Source organism: Hirundo rustica, chromosome 20, assembly GCF_015227805.2.
Source record: "Hirundo rustica isolate bHirRus1 chromosome 20, bHirRus1.pri.v3, whole genome shotgun sequence".
NCBI classification, from domain to species: domain Eukaryota; kingdom Metazoa; phylum Chordata; class Aves; order Passeriformes; family Hirundinidae; genus Hirundo; species Hirundo rustica.
The window spans coordinates 9,179,297-9,197,768 of NC_053469.1; the positions used below are offsets into that span (position 1 = coordinate 9,179,297).

Sequence of the window (18,472 nt, forward strand, 5' to 3'; positions counted from 1 at the left end):
GGGATGATGTTTGCCCTGCCCCAGCACCAAGAGAGTCCAGGCCTCAGCACAGCACGACAGCCACGGCCGGCTCTGCCTGGCTGGAAACATCCACAAGCTACGTTCCCTCCAGTCCCAGCACCGGGGCCAGGCTCGTTTGCGGAGCTGCAATAATTAAAGCAGCAAAGAGCTGCTACGGGTCTCCCTCGGCTGTGAGGATGTTGTTTTCCTCTCCACGCTCTGGAGAAGTTTCACTACTAAACAGTTAAAACACACAAGGCTAAATCGAGATGATTGAAATTCATAGGCAAGGAGTATTTGAGGTGACAGTATAAAGAAAGGATCGCTCTTTCACCCACCGGGTTTTCGTTTGATGTGAATCTTAAGTTTCAATATACACAAAATGAGATTTTCCTGGCCTTCCTCTCAGTCGCTGAGAGGTGTAGAGGTAACTCATTTAAAGACAAATTCAAAAATCCCCAAACAAAAGCAACAAACCCTGGCTATGCAGAGAAAAGTTGCGTTATCCACCGCATCAAAAGATTACTGTACTTCAAACCAAAGATGGCTTTAAAACAGCTGACGTGCTGCCCTCTCCTTGCAGCATGAAATTACCAAGCTTTCATTAAGAGCCCAGAAATAGAAACAAAGATATTAACAAAGGCAGTGTCAATGATCCACCACAGTCAACATTCCCTTTCTGAGATAAAATAACGCCGGAGAACGGAGACACAGCCACGGCCTCCCCACTGCATCTCCACAGCAGACATGTTTTCACTGCTGAGGTTAAATATACACTGGGAGCAGATGCTACCAGAGATGCTTTTCACATCTCATGGCCATCCTTGAAAGCACTAAACACTGTTTAGAAACAAAAAGGAAAAAGCAGAGCTCATCAGGGCACTGCAGATGCTTCAACAACCAACTTGAGTCAAGCGATCGATCGGCGCCGTAGCAGCATCCCTGCCACGGGGGATGCCTGGGTGTCAGTCAGTGAAACCTTACATTTCTGTCATCCAAAAGGAGCAAGAAGCTTCCAGGGCACAGCCACTGGCAGTGGGAGAGGTTCCTCCTGCCCAGAACCCCCCTGTCCTGTTGGAGGGGGTCGGGTGCTGCACACCAGCAGCCTCAGTCCTTTTTCCAGGCTGGCTGTGGAAGAGGTTTTGCTGATGATGGAGGATGAGAACAGGCCCGTGCCCGGAGAAGCTGTGCCTTTTATTTAACCCAAGTGCTCTCCAGCAGCCTTCCCACCATGCCCAACACCCCCCTTTCCAAACATTCCTGCCAGGGCCCACAGATTACAGGGTATTTTCACTCCACGGCTCTCCGGCCTCCCTTCTCTGACTGAAGGCTCAAACGCCCCTTTCAGAAATTCCACATTTTTAGGAGGAAGGGAGCAGCACAAACACCTCCCTTCACAAAGGACACCGGGTTCCTCAGGGCTCTTGCTTAATGACACCATTAAGTCCAGCATTTTCACAGCTCCCTTGCAGGGGAAGCCCAAGTGGGAGGCAAAGGAAGGTTTTTCTTTTTATAGGAAGAACAATATTTAGCTCTGCAAATTACAGAGGGTTTTCCTTATTTCCTTTTTTCCATGAGGCTCCTGTTCTTGCAGACCCTCCAGCTGATCAAAGCTGATGCTCCCTTTCAGCCTCCTCGGAATCAACCCCAAAAGCTGAAGGGACTTTGGGTATGAAAAGAGCATTTCTGCTGGAATCCTGATTGATTCTGCACTGCTATAAACCATTCTCCAGCTCCACCACAAGCTGTTCAAACATTCCTTCTGCTCTTCAACTGTTACACACAACATTTCTTAATCAGAATGCCCCAGGACACACTGGGTATCCCCAGCACCCTCCAATGTCCATCTCCAGGCTCAGGTAACAGCTTTGAAAGAACAGGCAGTCATGAATGCATCTTTTGGAACCAGAGCTTTCCCTATCTTTCAAAACCTGGTTTCATTCCCCCAAAGCTTCCAAGACATCTCCCTTCCTCCCCCCCCTGTTCCCCAGAAGAGCTGAAAATTGTTTTTACTTAATAGGAAACAAGAAAAGTTCCCTGGGATGCTGCATTGAGTAAATCATACATGCTAAAAAGGAAAAAAAAAAAAAAAGGAAAAGAAAAAAGATCCTCTTGGACAGCAATTGAGATGTGAGCTCTCTGGGAGATGTTGCTATGTTTTGATAAGAATATGCGTTGAATATTTCATTTACAGGGCAATCCTAGAACTTTATTTAGCAGCATATTGGCCAGACAGCTGTAATTTAGAACATACTGTATTCCTAACAGCTCCCAATTACAAATTCCTTCAGCTTTAACTTAGAGTAACCACAGCTCCTTCTATTTTGGAGCTCTAAATCCACCATTTCTCCCCTTCATTCAGCTATGGCATATCAAGAGCTCCTACAGTACAAACACGGCCTTGCTGGAGAAGGGTCCTAAATCCAGCATTCTCTACCCCCTGCACAGCAAGCAGGCTCATGCTCAGGCTGCACACACCAATGTTTTATTGGTTTATTTGGGGACAGTGGCCCCATTTGTCAGCGCAAAGCCATCCTGCAGCGCTCTGCCAGCAGCAGGCTGGGAAAATGGCTGCGCACATTCCATCCTCCTCCTGCTGCAGCAAGCGCTGGAGGTCCTGCCAATAAGCCTCACGTGTTCAGCGTGGCCCTGTTCTTTGACCTCACACCTATTTTTTTTAAGGATTAAGGCGCTGACATGAAAATAAGCAAGTTCTTCACTGGAGGAGAATCAGTGCTCCAACAAAGCCTTTGTGTCTCTCCCCAGATCATGAGCTCCTACGGAACAGCGCCTGTTGACGGCTCTCCCAGCCATCCTGCTGACTTTATCAAATTTCTGCGAGGAACAGAAGGAGCAGATGAACTCTGTAAAAACAAAGCTCCTGCCTCCATGCAAATATCCCTGGTTAAGAGGAGAGGAGAAATAGAGCGAGCATGATGTGTGTATGGAATTGGCTCCACAGACGCTGCTTCTCAGCAACTGCCATAAGGTGGCAGTGGGTCTTTAAGGCTACCTTACACCTTCCCACAGCACAATAGGAATGAGCACACCAGTGGGCTTCCAGCAGCTGAAACTGATTAAGTCAGATTTCCTCATCAAGGGAACCAGGCCCTACATGAAAACTTGGGGCTGAGATCACCTCCGCTGCCGGAGTTACACAAGGAGGAAAAATTCACGGGGGTGAATTCTGCGAAGCCATAAAGGCAGCCCCCATCTGAACCAAAGAAAACCAGCCCCTTTCCTCTCTCGCTGTACAGTCACAATGCTGTTTGTTTTACAGAAACGCTCCTCTTTGTGCATTCATCCAGCCGTAAACAAGCCAGTGACCATTAAAGAGCAGGAGAAGTCCTGCCTGGCCAGCAAGCTGGGCTCCAGCAGGATTTTATGCAGGGAACATAAAAGCCAGCCCAGTAAGCAAGCTGGTCACCAGCTCAGCACAGGGCTGATGGAGCAAACCAGGCCCAGAAAGCACGGAGGAACAGTTGGGGTCACAGGAAGGATGGAGCCAGGCAATAAACAGGCAAGGTACTGTAGGTAATGAAGTGACTCAACATGCAGAATGCCCATCACCTGGGACACAGCAATAAAATCAAACCTTTGCCGGCCACCCCCTGAAGCGCGCTGTGAAAAGCGGCCAGAGGTGCCCTGAAGGAAGAGCTGATCTACCTTAGAGCACACAGACAGCCCGTGATCACAGAGATTTCTGCTCAGGAAGTCAAACACAGTAACGGTGCATCACCCAAGGATTCACAGCGCTGACAGAGCAAACCCCTCGCCTTACCTGTACCCACAGCCAGGCCAGAACACGGGTGGGGCCCTCCGTGCCACACCTCCCACATGTGAGGGGACAGGTCAGGGAGAGCTGGCGTCCCCCTGCTCCACGCCACCCTGAGCTCCCCTACACCTCGCTAACACAAGCATCCAGAGCCAATGTAAATGTTTTATTGGCACCTCACCACGCAGCGTGCTTGTACAACAACTGGAGTCGATCGGCTCACGCAGCACATACCTGCTGGTGCTTACACATTCCTTGTAAAAAGCTGGCAACTGCCAGTGAAATCCAAGAGCCCAACTGAGCACAACTCACACTGCCTTCCCCCAAACCCACTCACCAACACATTAAAGAAGCACAGAAAAATCTCCCAGCCAAAGGAATAAACGTGCATATTCCCTCCTCTCCATGCCAGTTTGGAGGACCTGATGCGGCAAGGTTTGTTTGCCATCACTGGAATGCAAAATAAGTCTGAAAGAAGGGAGTCTAACATTCTTTCACCCTCCCACAATCCCAGCCGGATCTGGGTTTAAACCGCTCAGAGCAGGTCTGAGCCCTGCGAGGATCCCCGTTAACGATAATTAGCGCCCGAGCCCACGATGGGACGCAATCACGTGCCTGCCAATATGAAGGCTCAGCCCTGGCTGCAGCCCGTGCCTGCTGTCACCTCATGTCACCACGCTGACATTGCACAGGTCCCCTCTCCACGCAGGCCCGCCAGCCAGCAAAGGTCAGGATTCCAAACCCCTCCCCGCGGATCCGCAGGAAGCGTTTGAAGCCACCTCGTGTCAGTGGTTTAACTACGCTGCTTTTGAATCAATTCCAACAGTTTGCTCTCCATCCGGTCTCCTGGCTGCCCCAGCCCAGGGGCACGGCAAGGAACCGATGGATTTGCCCTACCTCCATCCCGGCTGCGGGTGCCTCCAGGTCCTGACTCCAGGCCTATCCCTCCTCCAGCCACAAATCCATCTCACTCCATGGGTGCAGCCTCCACCCCGGAGCATGCTCAGTACGGGCTGATCTTCAGCCATTTCAGAGCTTTAATGAAATGTAAGCATAAGGAAGTGTCATTAGCAAAAAAAAAAAAAAAAAAAAAGGGGGAAAAAAAAAATAAAAGGTGCAGGATTCATCCCGATCCAGCCAACCTTCCTCACCCATGCTCTTGTCAAGGAGGTGAAGCTCTCCCTGCGAGGATCGCAAGCATTTTTAGGCAGCAAGCATCTCGTTTTAGAACAAAAGCAAGGAAAATCCTGTCTCAGGCAAGCCTTGTGCAAAAGGAGCATTTCCCAGTGACGTTCAAACCAGCCAATTTGTCACTCTGGGCCTTCCACAAATTACAATATTTTCATGAAATGCCATTAATATTATTTTTTCCCTCGAAGGGCTTCAAGCAAGGCTTTTAGCTGGCAATGCAAATAGTGCTTCCCAGCCATCTTAAAGCTAAACCTACCCCAGCCTACCCTGAACTCCTTGAAGGTTATTTTAACTCCATTTGCAAGAAAGTTAAACAGCAGGATGAAAGAGAGGGAAAGAGACTGCAGTGTAACACACTTCATGCAATGCTTTCCTAAGGACCTGAATTTTAAGAGAGGTTTGTTTTTCATTCATCAGCCCTGAAATTCCTCCATCATTGCCTTGTCCCCTCGATGCAGTAGAAACTGTTTCAACGAAGAATTAACAGAGGAATTTTTTTTTTTTTTTTTAAATCCTTTCCAGGTTTTCCAACAACAAAATATGAAAGACAAACAATGTTGGAGCACACTCGGGGAATAAAGCCCTGCATACTCTGAGTGATGTGCACATGGAGCTTGGCTGTTCCTTAAAAACTTGTATTTCCCCACATATCCTTTGCATATCCCCTATAGATCCTTTCCAGCTCACTGAACTACCCCAGAAAGCAAAGACAGTTGGTGCAAAAGTAAAGCTTTGGCAGGGCAAAAAATTGGTTATTCAATCCCAACAAAGTTGGAACATATATATCCTGTTCCTCATGTTGGGCCCAAGCCAAAACCAACTCTGGATGTTGAAATCCGTGAATTGTGTGTGTGCTCTGCCGAGCAATGTTCGCTTCCCGTGGAACACAAGCACTGTCTGCTCCAGAGCTGGAGTTGGAGGAAAATTCAAAAATAAAACAAGTGACTTTATCAACACAGCGTTTCAGGAAACACCAGGGTGGCAGCTGAACACCAAACCAGCTTTTTTCCTGAACAAAACTTCCAAGAGAATCACAACAACGCTACAGCCGCTCCGTACAACGCCACGAGCCAAGTTCAAGCCAAGATTTTCATCAGCCCCAGCACATCTGTGCCAGATGCACTACGCAAACAACTCATGATGCTGTTCCCTCATCCCTTCCCTGATAAATTCAGCCCAGTGCTCAACACCAAGCCTCAGCTTTTTAGCAAATTCTCTGGGCCCGTGTCTGCCTCGGGAGCGCCAGGCAGCCTGGCACGCCAAGCGCTGGCGAGCTGCTTTTGACTGAAATATTTTTAGAGCACAAAACATTTGGTAAAGTGACCCAGGATAAACCACACAACTTCAGTGTGCTGAGCCCCGCTCAGACCTCTCCTCCTGCTGAAGGGTGTCACCAAAGGCCATTTGGCTCCAGGCTGTCCCTTCCCAGGGACCTTCAGCAGGATCAATTCCCTCCCCGCCACACTGGGCAATCCCAGATACCGCCCAGTGCCTTCATTAAGCACAGATTGATAAACCCTGCCAACAAATTCTATTCCCATCCTCTGCCTTGCCTGGAAATTGGAGGTAGTTTAAAAATAATATTCAGACCATAAAATCCCGAGGCATGTCTGCTGAATCGAGCGGTGTTTGCATCTCGCACAGCTCAAGCATGTCAAATTTGTTTCCTTGGAAACAAAGACCAATTTGCAAGCATTGCTTTCTGCCCTTTTTTTTTATTTTATGTAACGAAGACATCCATACCTGCAGCTCTTGCTGATACAAAGGAATTAAAGCAGATTCACCTACCAAGAGGGTTCATAAGAGAATTATTAATGTATTTCACTAATGAACCATTGGTTTGCTGCACTAAGGGAAAACCAGAGTTCATTACTATTTAAAAATCCCCTCTTCCCTCAATGGATGCTCACTCGAGGCATAGCATTTATATTGTTTCCTTGGGGACAGGTAGGAAAAAACCAGCAAAACCCAGAGTTATTTCCTCACCCTGGGCTATGGATGGTGTGTCCGATCTAAAAGGGAAATCCTGTCCTGCTCCTGCCACATCACCCCAAAGGACACCCAGCTCAAACACACCTGCCTCCAACACAGGCTGAGGAGTCAGCACAAACTTCAAAAAAAAGAACAAAAGTGATAACATCTTGTAGATATGTTTTGGCAGTTTGAAGCCCAACTTTTCCCTAAGACAGGCAGTAGGGAAGAGGGAAGCCAGACTTTCTTTGCAGCCATAACTCTTCTCCCAGACCCACTCCCACCAGATCCTCCCAGGGAAGGCAGTAAATCCTAAACAACACACAGCCTCTCTGCGAGGGCATGAAACAGGAGGAAGGGCAAAGTGTCAGAGCTGAGTTATCCATAGGCTCATTTCCAAAGGGATTCAGTGCCCCCACCCTCCGGAGCCTCTCAGCACCTCTCACAAATCCATCAGATACGGCGAAAAACGGACAGATGAGAACAGCAGATAAAATTATGGCTCCTCAAACACACCCTCCCTGAGGCCTGTTCAGCACAGACGTCATTCCCAGCACACCTGGGCTGAGGCTGGGTTGCAGTCTCTACCTGGGAAGTTGACCATCACATCCAAGGGAACAGAGCTCCAAACTTCTCCTGTTCCTCTGAGCATCACAGGGGAAAAGAAGCCATGGGAGCTGCACAAACAGGAGGTGACAGGAGCAAGAAAACCCTCCTTGCTCCACATAAGGGACAAAGCCTTGCCATTCCCTGTCCCTGGAGAATCCCAGAGTTGTTACTGGAGCCAGTGGCCAATCAGCACTAAATCTGATATGAACTGTGGATGATTCACACTTTAGGCCTTGGACTCCAACATTCCAGGTATTCCAAAGGGGTTCCAAGCTCAGCAAGGTCACTTTCCTGACAGAGCAGCCTTGCTCTTCTCTTCAACATGCCCACAGTAGGACCAGTCACCTGGAGGACAATCTAAAAACAAAAAGCACCATAAAAACCCCAAAGCCTGCAAATGTCCAGCAGAACTCCCACAGGGTCTTGAGCTTGAAAAATTAAATCTTTTTTCAGAATATTGACTTGAAGAGCACTCAGCATCACCAGCTCAAGGTTCCAATCTTGCTACTGTCAAGGAATCCTGGAAACAAATCCCCCAGACTACCAACAATGTGCACTCTTTCCCAAGTACTGTAATTACTAAATTTTATTCCAATCAATGCCACAGTCTGAAGGAGTTTTGGAGACTGTTGAATGAATTCTGGGGGAAGACCAAGAAAAGCCATCTAGTTCTTCCTGATCAAAAGCAGAGCAAATACTGAAAAAACATCTAAACATAACCAGGTAAAAACGAACCTGATAGACACATGGTGATTTGCTTAGAGATACTGTAACAATAATTATGACTTTAGAAAGCAATTTATAATGAAAGGTGGGAATAGTAGGCAATATTAATGTATCTGCTTTTGCAGATGGGAAAATCAAGGTTTGGAGAACTAACTGCCAGAAGTTTCTGGAGTGGTTCTTCACAAATGTATGGAGCAGAGAACAGGGTACAGCAGAACTCGATGTGAAGTCATGCTCAGCTGCTGATTTACTGAGTCACCTCAACTGGCCAAGCTGGGCCAGCAAGGAATGTGTTTGGACAGCCCATAGGAGTCAAATTTAAATTCCAGTGAAGTCTGAGCATCTCAAACTCTCTTGAATAAAATCCTCCATCATTGAAAAAACAACCAGAAAACCTCAAACCACATTATGTACGTAACAAACACATCAGTATTTTTTCCCTCTGACTGATATTCCCTTAACCAACATGTTTTTGGAGGGGAGGGGAAATATTTATGCAGAACAGTGACCTTGCAATCACTAAGGAGCTCTTTATGCCCATTGCCAAGTTTGAAAGTGGGTGGATGCCATGTGGGTGAATCTGTGACACCAGGACACAGGCCAGACTCATAAAAGGAGTCAGACACATTGGAATCAACCAAGAAGAGCAATACATTCTGAGAAGTTCCTTAGAAATGTTTTGTCAGGTAACTGGGCTGCAAGTCAAAGCCCCTGGGGCAAGCACATGAGCTCTGTTACAGGGTTTTAATGCAGATGCATGAAACACCTGGCAAAGGCTTGGGTGAAAAGATGGGATCACACAAAAGGAAACATGGAAACAGAGGGAGATGACACCACTTCCTATCAAATTTAACTGCTGCAGGTAGGGAGGGACAATGAGCTGATGGATGCTGAGAGCCCCAGGTGTGTCTGGAGACCTCTGAACTCAGGTTTGAATTTGGGGCGACATTCATGGGATTTATTTTATTATCCAAAGCATTAAACCATCCTACTTGCTCGGCTTCTCAGAACCACAACACTACAGCCTTGCTGTATTCTGGAGGACAGAGGCAAGGACAGTCAGTGGAGCTCAAAGACTAAGACTGACGAGCCCATTGTGATGCTTTTCCACAGGAAAGCTCTGTAGAACAAAAAACATAAATTTTAAATCAAGAGTCACACACTGATTTTTGGTGGCCAGTTCAGATAAAGTTTTTCAAATCTATTTTTAGAATCACAGAATCCTGATCTGCAGGGACCCACAGGATCATCCAGCCCAGCCCCTGTCCCTGCAGACACCCCACCAACCCCACCCTGGGCATCCCTGGCAGCGCTGTCCAAAGGCTCCTGGAGCTCTGGCAGCCTCGGGGCCGTGCCCATTCCCTGGGGAGCCTGGGCAGTGCCCAGCACCCTCTGGGGGAAGAACCTTTCCCTGCTCTGCAGCCTGAGCCTGCCCTGGCCCAGCTCCACACCATTCTTCTGGAAGAACATCTCCACCCCATGTGCAGACATTACAGCAAGAGGTAAATGGTCAGTTCACTTGAAAATTAGGCAGTGGTTTCACAACAAAAGTTAAACCACTATTTCAAAAATAACTTCCCTCCAACTCTCCCCCCCTTCCCACCCCCCTATATAAAACCCATTCATTTGCCTCACAAGGAGGCACAGAGCTTCATTTTGTTAACATTTTAAACTGAAGGACTGAAAATGCAGTGAAACACTAGGAAGGAAAAAACCAAACAAACCACAAAATGCTGCAATAACAAGCAGCTCTCAGAGCTGTGAACCAGAGATTGGGAAAGATGAACTTTGCAGAACGTCTGCTCAGCAGCCCCTTGCCTCCTCTGCCCACTCTTGACCACAGGAACCAGAATCTGTCTGGGAAGCAAAGCAAGGGAAGGTACAATTCCACCAGGGAGAAGCTCTACACACTGAGAAAAAGACCATCTGCACTATTTCTGTTATATAAGAAACAGGAAAGGGCTGCACAGGGCCCAGACAGCCCTCCCAGTGCTGATCTGCTGAATTCAAATGTCCATCAAATGTATGATGCACCTTTGGAAGTTTCTCCTCCACTCTCATAAAGCCTCATCCCGGAGGAAAAACAAGCAGAATTCATTAGTTCTAGTTTGGTGAAAAAATAAAATAAAATAAAATAAAATAAAATAAAATAAAATAAAATAAAATAAAATAAAATAAAATAAAATAAAATAAAATAAAATAAAATAAAATAAAATAAAATATCCGAAAGGCAATAAGAAAAAAAAAAAATCCTAAGTATTTCTCTTCTGCAACAGGAAGCCAAATGCCAGCCTTGATCACTCCTGAGCTCCAGTTAAACAAACCCAAGGACTGCTGGAGTCAGCTTCCCTTCCTCCAGCAGTTTTGTAAGACATTAACTTAGTAGCTGAAAGCTCTGGAGTTTCACATGAAACTTTTCAGCAGCTGGATCACGACCTCAAAGCCAGGCCCAGAGCCGTGCACCACGGCAGCTTTGACAGTGACTCTGCTGTGCTTGGGGAATGGAGCTGCAGCAGCGTTTTCATGCAAAAGCCAAGGAAAGCCAGCCAGGGGGGCAGAACGTGGCCCTCCAAAAAAGATCTCCAGGATTCCCTGGCCGTGAGCAGCTGAGGATGCACAGGCAGCCCCAGGAGCAGAGGGGGGATCGCCCAGCACACTCCTTACACCCCCAGCCTGCAGGGTGATCCTTCTCCAGGCCCAGAGCGGAGCCCAGAGCTGCTGCACCGCCTGGCAAACACCCCTCAGCTTTCCCTGCCTCCCTGGGGTGTTCAGCTCTCAGCACTGAACCCCTCAGCTTTCCCTGCCTCCATGGGGTGTTCAGCTCTCAGCACTGAACCCCTCAGCTTTCCCTGCCTCTCTGGGGTGTTCAGCTCTCAGCACTGAACCCCTCAGCTTTCCCTGCCTCCCTGAGGTGTTCAGCTCTCAGCACTGAACCCCTCAGCTTTCCCTGCCTCCCTGAGGTGTTCAGCTCTCAGCACTGAACCCCTCAGCTTTCCCTGCCTCTGTGGTGTGTTCAGCTCTCAGCACTGAACCCCTCAGCTTTCCCTGCCTCTGTGGTGTGTTCAGCTCTCAGCACTGAACCCCTCAGCTTTCCCTGCCTCCCTGAGGTGTTCAGCTCTCAGGGCTGAGCCCCTCAGCTTTCCCTGCCTCCATGGTGCGTTCAGCTCTCAGCACTGAACCCCTCAGCTTTCCCTGCCTCCGTGAGGTGTTCAGCTCTCAGGGCTGAGCCCCTCAGCTTTCCCTGCCTCTGTGGTGTGTTCAGCTCTCAGGACTGAACCCCTCAGCTTTCCCTGCCTCCCCGGTGTGTTCAGCTCTCGGCACTGAACCCCTCAGCTTTCCCTGCCTCCATGGTGTGTTCAGCTCTCAGCACTGAACCCCTCAGCTTTCCCTGCCTCCCTGAGGTGTTCAGCTCTCGGCACTGAACCCCTCAGCTTTCCCTGCCTCCCCGGTGTGTTCAGCTCTCAGGACTGAACCCCTCAGCTTTCCCTGCCTCCCCGGTGTGTTCATCTCTCAGGACTGAACCCCTCAGCTTTCCCTGCCTCCCCGGTGTGTTCAGCTCTCAGGACTGAACCCCTCAGCTTTCCCTGCCTCTCTGGGGTGTTCAGCTCTCAGCACTGAACCCCTCAGCTTTCCCTGCCTTCCTGAGGTGTTCAGCTCTCAGCACTGAACCCCTCAGCTTTCCCTGCCTCCGTGGGGTGTTCAGCTCTCAGCACTGAACCCCTCAGCTTTCCCTGCCTCCCCGGTGTGTTCAGCTCTCGGCACTGAGCCCATGGGAGCCATGGCTCTGGCCTGGGAGAGCACTGCGAGCCACAGGCACGGACAGGCCTTGCTCAGGACACTCCAGAACGATCCCACTTCCAAATGAAAGTGACCCTCCTTCAGGCTCAGTGACACAGTGTTGCAGAGCAAAACCCCCTGAGGAAGTCAAATCCTTCACGATTTTTTTTCCCTGGAGGTTCACCCTGCCCCGTTCTTCCACGCACAAGGCACTGGCAGCCCCACAGGGACAGAGAGGGACATTCCCGGGCAGCCTGGGGACATCTGTCCTGTCCCCTCCTTCCTGGATCAGGTCTATCAGCAGGCACCTGAGATAAACACAAATGCTCCTAAGCCCTGAGCACAGCATTCCCAACCTAGCAGCAGAATTGCTCAGAATTGCTCTGTGGCATTTTTCCCCTCCCTTTGAGGAAGGAGGAGGGAAAACTCCACTCAGATCACAACATCAGCCAGGTGGATATAAAGGGAATATCCCTCAGGTACTGCCACCACCACTGCAGTATCTCTGATATTCCCCTTTCCTGCCGTGGGGAAAACCTGCAAGGCTGGATATTTACAGGTCAATACGCTGTGACCTGTCTGAAGAACCAATATTTTTTTTTTCCCTAAGTCCTTTTTAGAAGGAACAGAGTTAAGGATCAACACTAAAGCAGCCCAAAGCGCCTGTCATTTCAAACTGCACCTAACACTCCTCTTCCTTTCCACACTGAGACAAGCATTGCAGAAGGTCCTGTAAGGCCCTGCATTTCCCTCTGTGAATCTAAACACGCCCCATTCCCACTGGGAATGAATGGACATCAGAAATCCACGTTTGACTTCAAAAACTCCAGACGACGCTGCATCCACTGCAACGCACAAGCAAAAAAACCCACAAGTACACACAAATCTTCCTGCAACAGCATCACCTGTACACAGCAGCCTAAATAACTGCCAGGTGTTTATTCAGCAGGACCAGCTCTGCAGGGAGGGAAGGAACCAAGTCCAGTGATCCAAGGGATTCGTATCCTTTTGTTTTCCCGGGTTCTTACACCTCATTTCAACCCCAGTAAAGCTGCCTTGCACTCAGGAGTTGACTTCACCTTCAGCCAGTCTGCTTGGGAAGAAGGAAGGTTGTTGCCATCATTTTGTTTTAAACAGCTACTTCCCCGTGGATCCAGCTGTGTCGATTTGCACAGCTGCACTGCAACAAGACCCTTCCACAGTTAAGGTCCTCATCGAAAAAACTCATCGAGTATTTTGTCATATATTTTTCTAGGGGTGAAAGGCAAATTTTGTGGGAAGAACCAAACTCCACCGAGCCCGAGCCTTCCAGACTTACCATGACAAAAAATCTACCCAAGCACACCTCATTTCTTCCTTGCCACATAATTGAGAATTAAATGGAGGCTCTGTCTTCACTGCAAAAGCCACGTCTGTGCTGAAAGGGCTACCTGAAGATGGCTTACATGAAGATTAAAATGATATTACCTTGATTTGCTAGGAAGGATCAAATTGAAAATGAACTTAAATTTGCTCTCAAGTTCAAAATGTCATTTGTTTCATCTGCACCGGGCTGCAGTGCTACAAGAGCCACCTGTCCTGATGCAAACACACTTTTGGCACTGGGGACGGTGCAAGACTGTGACAAAACCATAAAACAAGTGTGGGACACCAACTCATACATGTTTGTGCTCAATTTCCTCTCCCTTCAATCACTCAGGGCTTGTGGGAGACCTTCAAATCCAGGTTTGCAGCCTGCTGGAGCCCTGTCCTCTCCAGCCTCCCTGAGATGCTCCCCGTGGAGAAAGGAAAGGTCAGTCCTTCCCACTCATCACCCCATCCACATTCAGGGCTCAGGGAACTTTCTCGGATCATTTTTTAGTCCTCACCCTGAAGGACAATTAAAGGAAATCTTCTTCAGCCACCGCAGACACAACCAGCAGCATTTGCCTCCCAGCCCTTCACCATCCCCACATTTCTCACCTTCCTACCCCCATCCCCAAGTGCCTCCCTTGAACATTTTTTGGGATAAGGTTTTCCTGTTTGCAGTTGTGCACGTGCACAGATGCCCAGTCCCAGAGTTCAAAGTTTCCTCTTGTGCTTCAAAACTCTTTTCCTATATTTTTAATGCCTGTATTTTCTCGCACTTCTTTCTCTCTAATTGTTTCACACTCTCCTGTTGGGGCACGTTTAAAAATGAGGACCCTGCTGCTGCTTACCTTGAGGTAAAGGCAGCAACAAGGCTTAAGTGCCTTAATTTCAGACTTAAATTTTTCCTACAAGCTTGGCCTAGCTTGTCCTGCCCAGCTAATGATGCTTCTCTATTAAGCACATATTGGATCCTGCCAAGAAATTCCATTTTGAAACAGTTGCCCCTATCCCACATGGAGAATTATCTGTTTAAGCAAATATTAGTGCAGCAAAACCAGGAACCTAGCTTAAAGACAAAGATCTCTTTGCAGCAAATAATAAAAATAAAGCTAGTGGGTAAAACCAGGGGTGGCACTGACACCTCCCTTGGCTCCCCACAGCCCAATGAGTGCCCCAGCTGCCCCTCTTCAAAAAACTCAGGCTTTACTGCTTAATCAAACCTCCCAAAGTTCACAGAATCATAAAGGCTGGAAAAGTCCTCTGAGATCAACTCCCAACATTCCCTCAGTCCTGTCAAGGCCACCACTAATCCATGTCCCCAAGTTTTTGGCGACACATTTTTGAACACTTCCAGGGCAGCCTGTTCTAATGCTTGGCAGCCCTGAAGAAGCATTTCCATGAGGAAATTCCTGCCGATGTCCAACCTGAGGCCGTTCCCTCTCCTCCTGTCCCTGTTCCCTGGGAGCACAGCCCGACCCCCCCGGCTGTCCCCTCCTGTCAGGAGTTGTGCAGAGCCACAAGGGCCCCCTGAGCCTCCTTTTCTCCAGGCTCAGCCCCTTTCCAGCTCCCTCAGCCTCTCCTGGTGCTCCAGCCTCTTCCCCAGCTCTGTTCCCTTCCCTGGACACGCTCCCTCAGTGTTGGTGGGACCCTCCACGTGGTGCATTCCAGAGCCACAAAACTCAGCCAAAACTGGGATTGCTGCTGATTCCCTTCCCACTCCGGAGCTCGGCCTGCCCTCCCCAGCATTGCCATGGCTTTTGCAGAAGACATTTTCAGCAATGACCCCATTCCACTGTGCCTTCTACTTCCACCTGCTTTCTCCCATCATGAATCATGAACCATCCCCATTTATCATCAGAGAGTTATATATATATATATATAGCTTGACTTTATATATATATAACTTTGCATATGCTTGAAATTAAAAGAAGAAAAAAAAATTGCACTGAACTTGAGGGGTTTTGGGGTTGTTTTGTTTTCTTTTTTTTCCAAAATAAAGCTGCAGAAAGAACTATCCCACAGAAAAGTATGAGCTTTATACTAAAAAGGGAAAGTCAAACTTGCTTGAATTTTGAGCCTACCAACCTCCCATCCTTCTGATGTGAGACAACAAAGATGTGTGAACGCCATCAAATCACACACAGGTACAGGCAGAACCATCCTGCTCTGGGCTCGTTTTGATGCAGCACAAGCTGCCGTGCGATTCAAAAAGCCCCAAAACCAAAGACTTTAGCAAACCTGCCCATATACCCCACTCCCCTCATTTTTAACTTTAAATGGGGGTCACAAAGGCACCAGTGTAGAATTGCTTTGGCAATGTGTCAGATTTAAAATCAAACAGCCCCTCCTGCCCCATTAGAAACCCTCCCACAGGGATATTTTCTATATCCCATGTATTCTGAACATGTCCCAGGGCACCAGCAGTTTCATGGCTCTCTGTGCCGCCCAATCCCACATTCCCAACTGCAAATTCCCTCCTTGGCATGGCTGCATCAAAGCAGGAAGAAGGACCTGCCTTGGGATAATTAACAGCTTGGGGGGAAATAAATCAGAAATAAATCCTCAGCAAGCCAAAGTGTCCTTGCAATCCATGGCTTCCCTGCTGGGAAGGAGCCCTCCTGCCACAGCGCTTCTGGAGCACAGAGGCTCCATCCTGCCAGAGCCACCAGCACAGGGATAAACTAGCCAGGAACCAGGCAAGTTCAGAGGTGATTTGTCCCAGGAAATCTTTAGGAAACCCCAAGAGAGCAAAGCATCAGCAAGAAAAACCTCTTAGGGCAGGTCTGGGGTGACAAATCTCTCTGGCCACGCTGGGTTTTTACATTCCCAACGAGGATTTTGGAGCCTACACATCCATAAGCTCCACAGCGTGGAAGGAGGTGAGGAGGATGCTCAAAGGCACAACACAAATCCATCCCATGGTGGGATGGAAGCGCCAGGATGCCCATGGACCTGGCAGGGGCAAATAAGCAGCCTGAGGAGAGCAGGGATAGTTTTCAAGCACTCTTGATCATTCCTTGGAATAAAATATTAAAAAAAGAAAAAAAAAAAAAAAAATTGCTCATCGAGCGATTAAAATGTGCAAACATTTTGCTTGGTGTTCCGACTGCCACATTTAATATTTCAAACAACATCCAGGCCAATATTGTTGCTTAATTTAACATAACTGGATCCTGAATGCATTTCTAACAGATTAAACCACAGAAATATCCACATGTTTTAATGAGGATTTGGCACTACTCGGAGCCAAGCACATTTTAGCAATATTTTTGGACTACAAATTCTTTCATAAGAAAAGAAAGCCCACTGGTAATGGAGCTGCATTCCCTACATTTCAAGCCTCTTTGGATTTATGTAAATTGAAAAACTGAAATATTTAGTGCTATTATAATTCAAGCAACATCTGGACAATTTTCTTTGCCTCGTAAAAGATTTCAGTCAGCTTTGCAGAGGCTCAGGCCATGTTGCTCAGCAGAATGGCTCCTTTTACATTTGCATGCTTCACTTCCATTCTGCAGTTTCTATGCCAACAAGCATTTGTAACTCTTTAAAAAGCACATTTGGAACTGGGGGGAGATGGAAGATTGGAAATGTGATAAAGATTTGTTTGTTCTGGGGGGTTTTGTTGGTGGTGTTTCCCTAAATCTAAATCATCTTTTTCTTTTTTCTTTTAACTTTTTTTTTTTTTTTTTCCTTTTTTTAGCCCTGGAAACCTCAAAAAGGCCCAATAACCATCACTGCAGCCATGGCAACTCTTCCACCTGCTTCAAAATGCAGCAGTGACTTGGTAAGGAGTTTGTTCAGTCAATTTGATGTATAAAATGTATACATAAATATATATTACTCCAGTTCTCTCCCTACAGAAAGACTCAATAGCAAACACCACAGATTGACGTGTCCATCTCCTACTGCAGCATCTAGGCCCTGTGTGAGTTTCCAAATCCCAAGGAAAAGTAAACAGAGAAAGCAGCTACGACTGAACTGTAGCTCCAAATCCAGGAGTTTAATTTTTAACCAGGTTTTTGGAAGTAACTCCTCCCCACCCCCAGTGCCAGAACTCCCAGATGGCTCCAATTTTATATTTAAAGCTCATGTTCAGCACCAGGACATTACAGGTGCAAGGAGATAAAGGAAACCACAGCCATGAAGAGGAACAATACAGCATTCAGAGCAAATAACAGTAATGATCTCATAAAACTTGGAGAAAAAACTGTATTTTTTAATGCAGGTGCAGCCTACATTATGAATTCCTCTCCTCCTGAAGTTCCCTACAGGATCAGGATGGAGCTGCCATCCTGAGACACAGCAAAGGTGCCCAAAAAAACCCAGTCAGGCCAGGCCACTCCATGGACAGTGGGAAAAAGTTGTTCCCACCCAAAGGCAGGATTAGGAGGGGATTTCCTGAAGGAGCTGCACAAGCAGGGAGCACCTACCAACTTCTTACTGTTTAGTGACAGGACAAGAGGGAAATGCCTCAAACTGAAAAGAGTAGGATTAGATGGGAGATTGGGCAGGAGTTGTTCCCTGGCAGGGTGGGCAGGGCCTGGCACAGGGTGCCCAGAGCAGCTGTGGCTGCCCCTGGATCCCTGGCAGTGCCCAAGGCCAGGCTGGACATTGGGGCTTGGAGCAGCCTGGGACAGTGGGAGGTGTCCCTGCCATGGCAGGGGTGGCACTGGGTGGGATTTAAGATCCCTTCCAACCCAAACCAGTCAGGGATTCTGTGATTTTCTTGTCCATGAGCTGCAGAGGATGGAAACCAGAACTCACAGTGATTCTGCCAGTGCTAAACATTCATTTGCAGGCTCCTGGTTAACGATGGGGATCTATCAGCCCCTTCAATCCACCTCCTGTGCAGATGTGACACTGCCCTGATGTGCTGGGAGGGGACAGGATGATGGAAGTGCTGTGCAATAATCAATCCTAATCACAGGACCAAGAGCAAATCACAGAATCATTAAGGCTGGAAAACACCTCTAAGATCATCAAGTCCAACCAGCCCCACGTTCACCATTAAGCCCTGTCCTCAGGTGCCACATCCACATGGTTTTTGAACACTTACAGGGATGGTGACCC

At 48.0% G+C, this 18,472-nt stretch overlaps 1 protein-coding gene across 10 annotated transcripts in view; it reads right to left on the minus strand.

The window, feature by feature from the left end:
- LOC120761667 (histone-lysine N-methyltransferase EHMT1) overlaps positions 1 to 18,472 on the minus strand; it is a 120,194-nt gene that overhangs the window by 74,002 nt on the left and 27,720 nt on the right. The window contains exon 1 of one of the 10 annotated variants that reach the window (XM_040083162.2): positions 4,673 to 4,775. The exons of the other annotated variants lie outside the window; for them this stretch is intronic. Within the exon in view, the coding sequence (XP_039939096.1) occupies positions 4,673 to 4,678 (6 nt within the window). The 5' untranslated portion in view covers positions 4,679 to 4,775. Of the gene's footprint in view, positions 1 to 4,672; positions 4,776 to 18,472 lie in introns of those variants that run through there. 10 annotated transcript variants of the gene reach the window in all.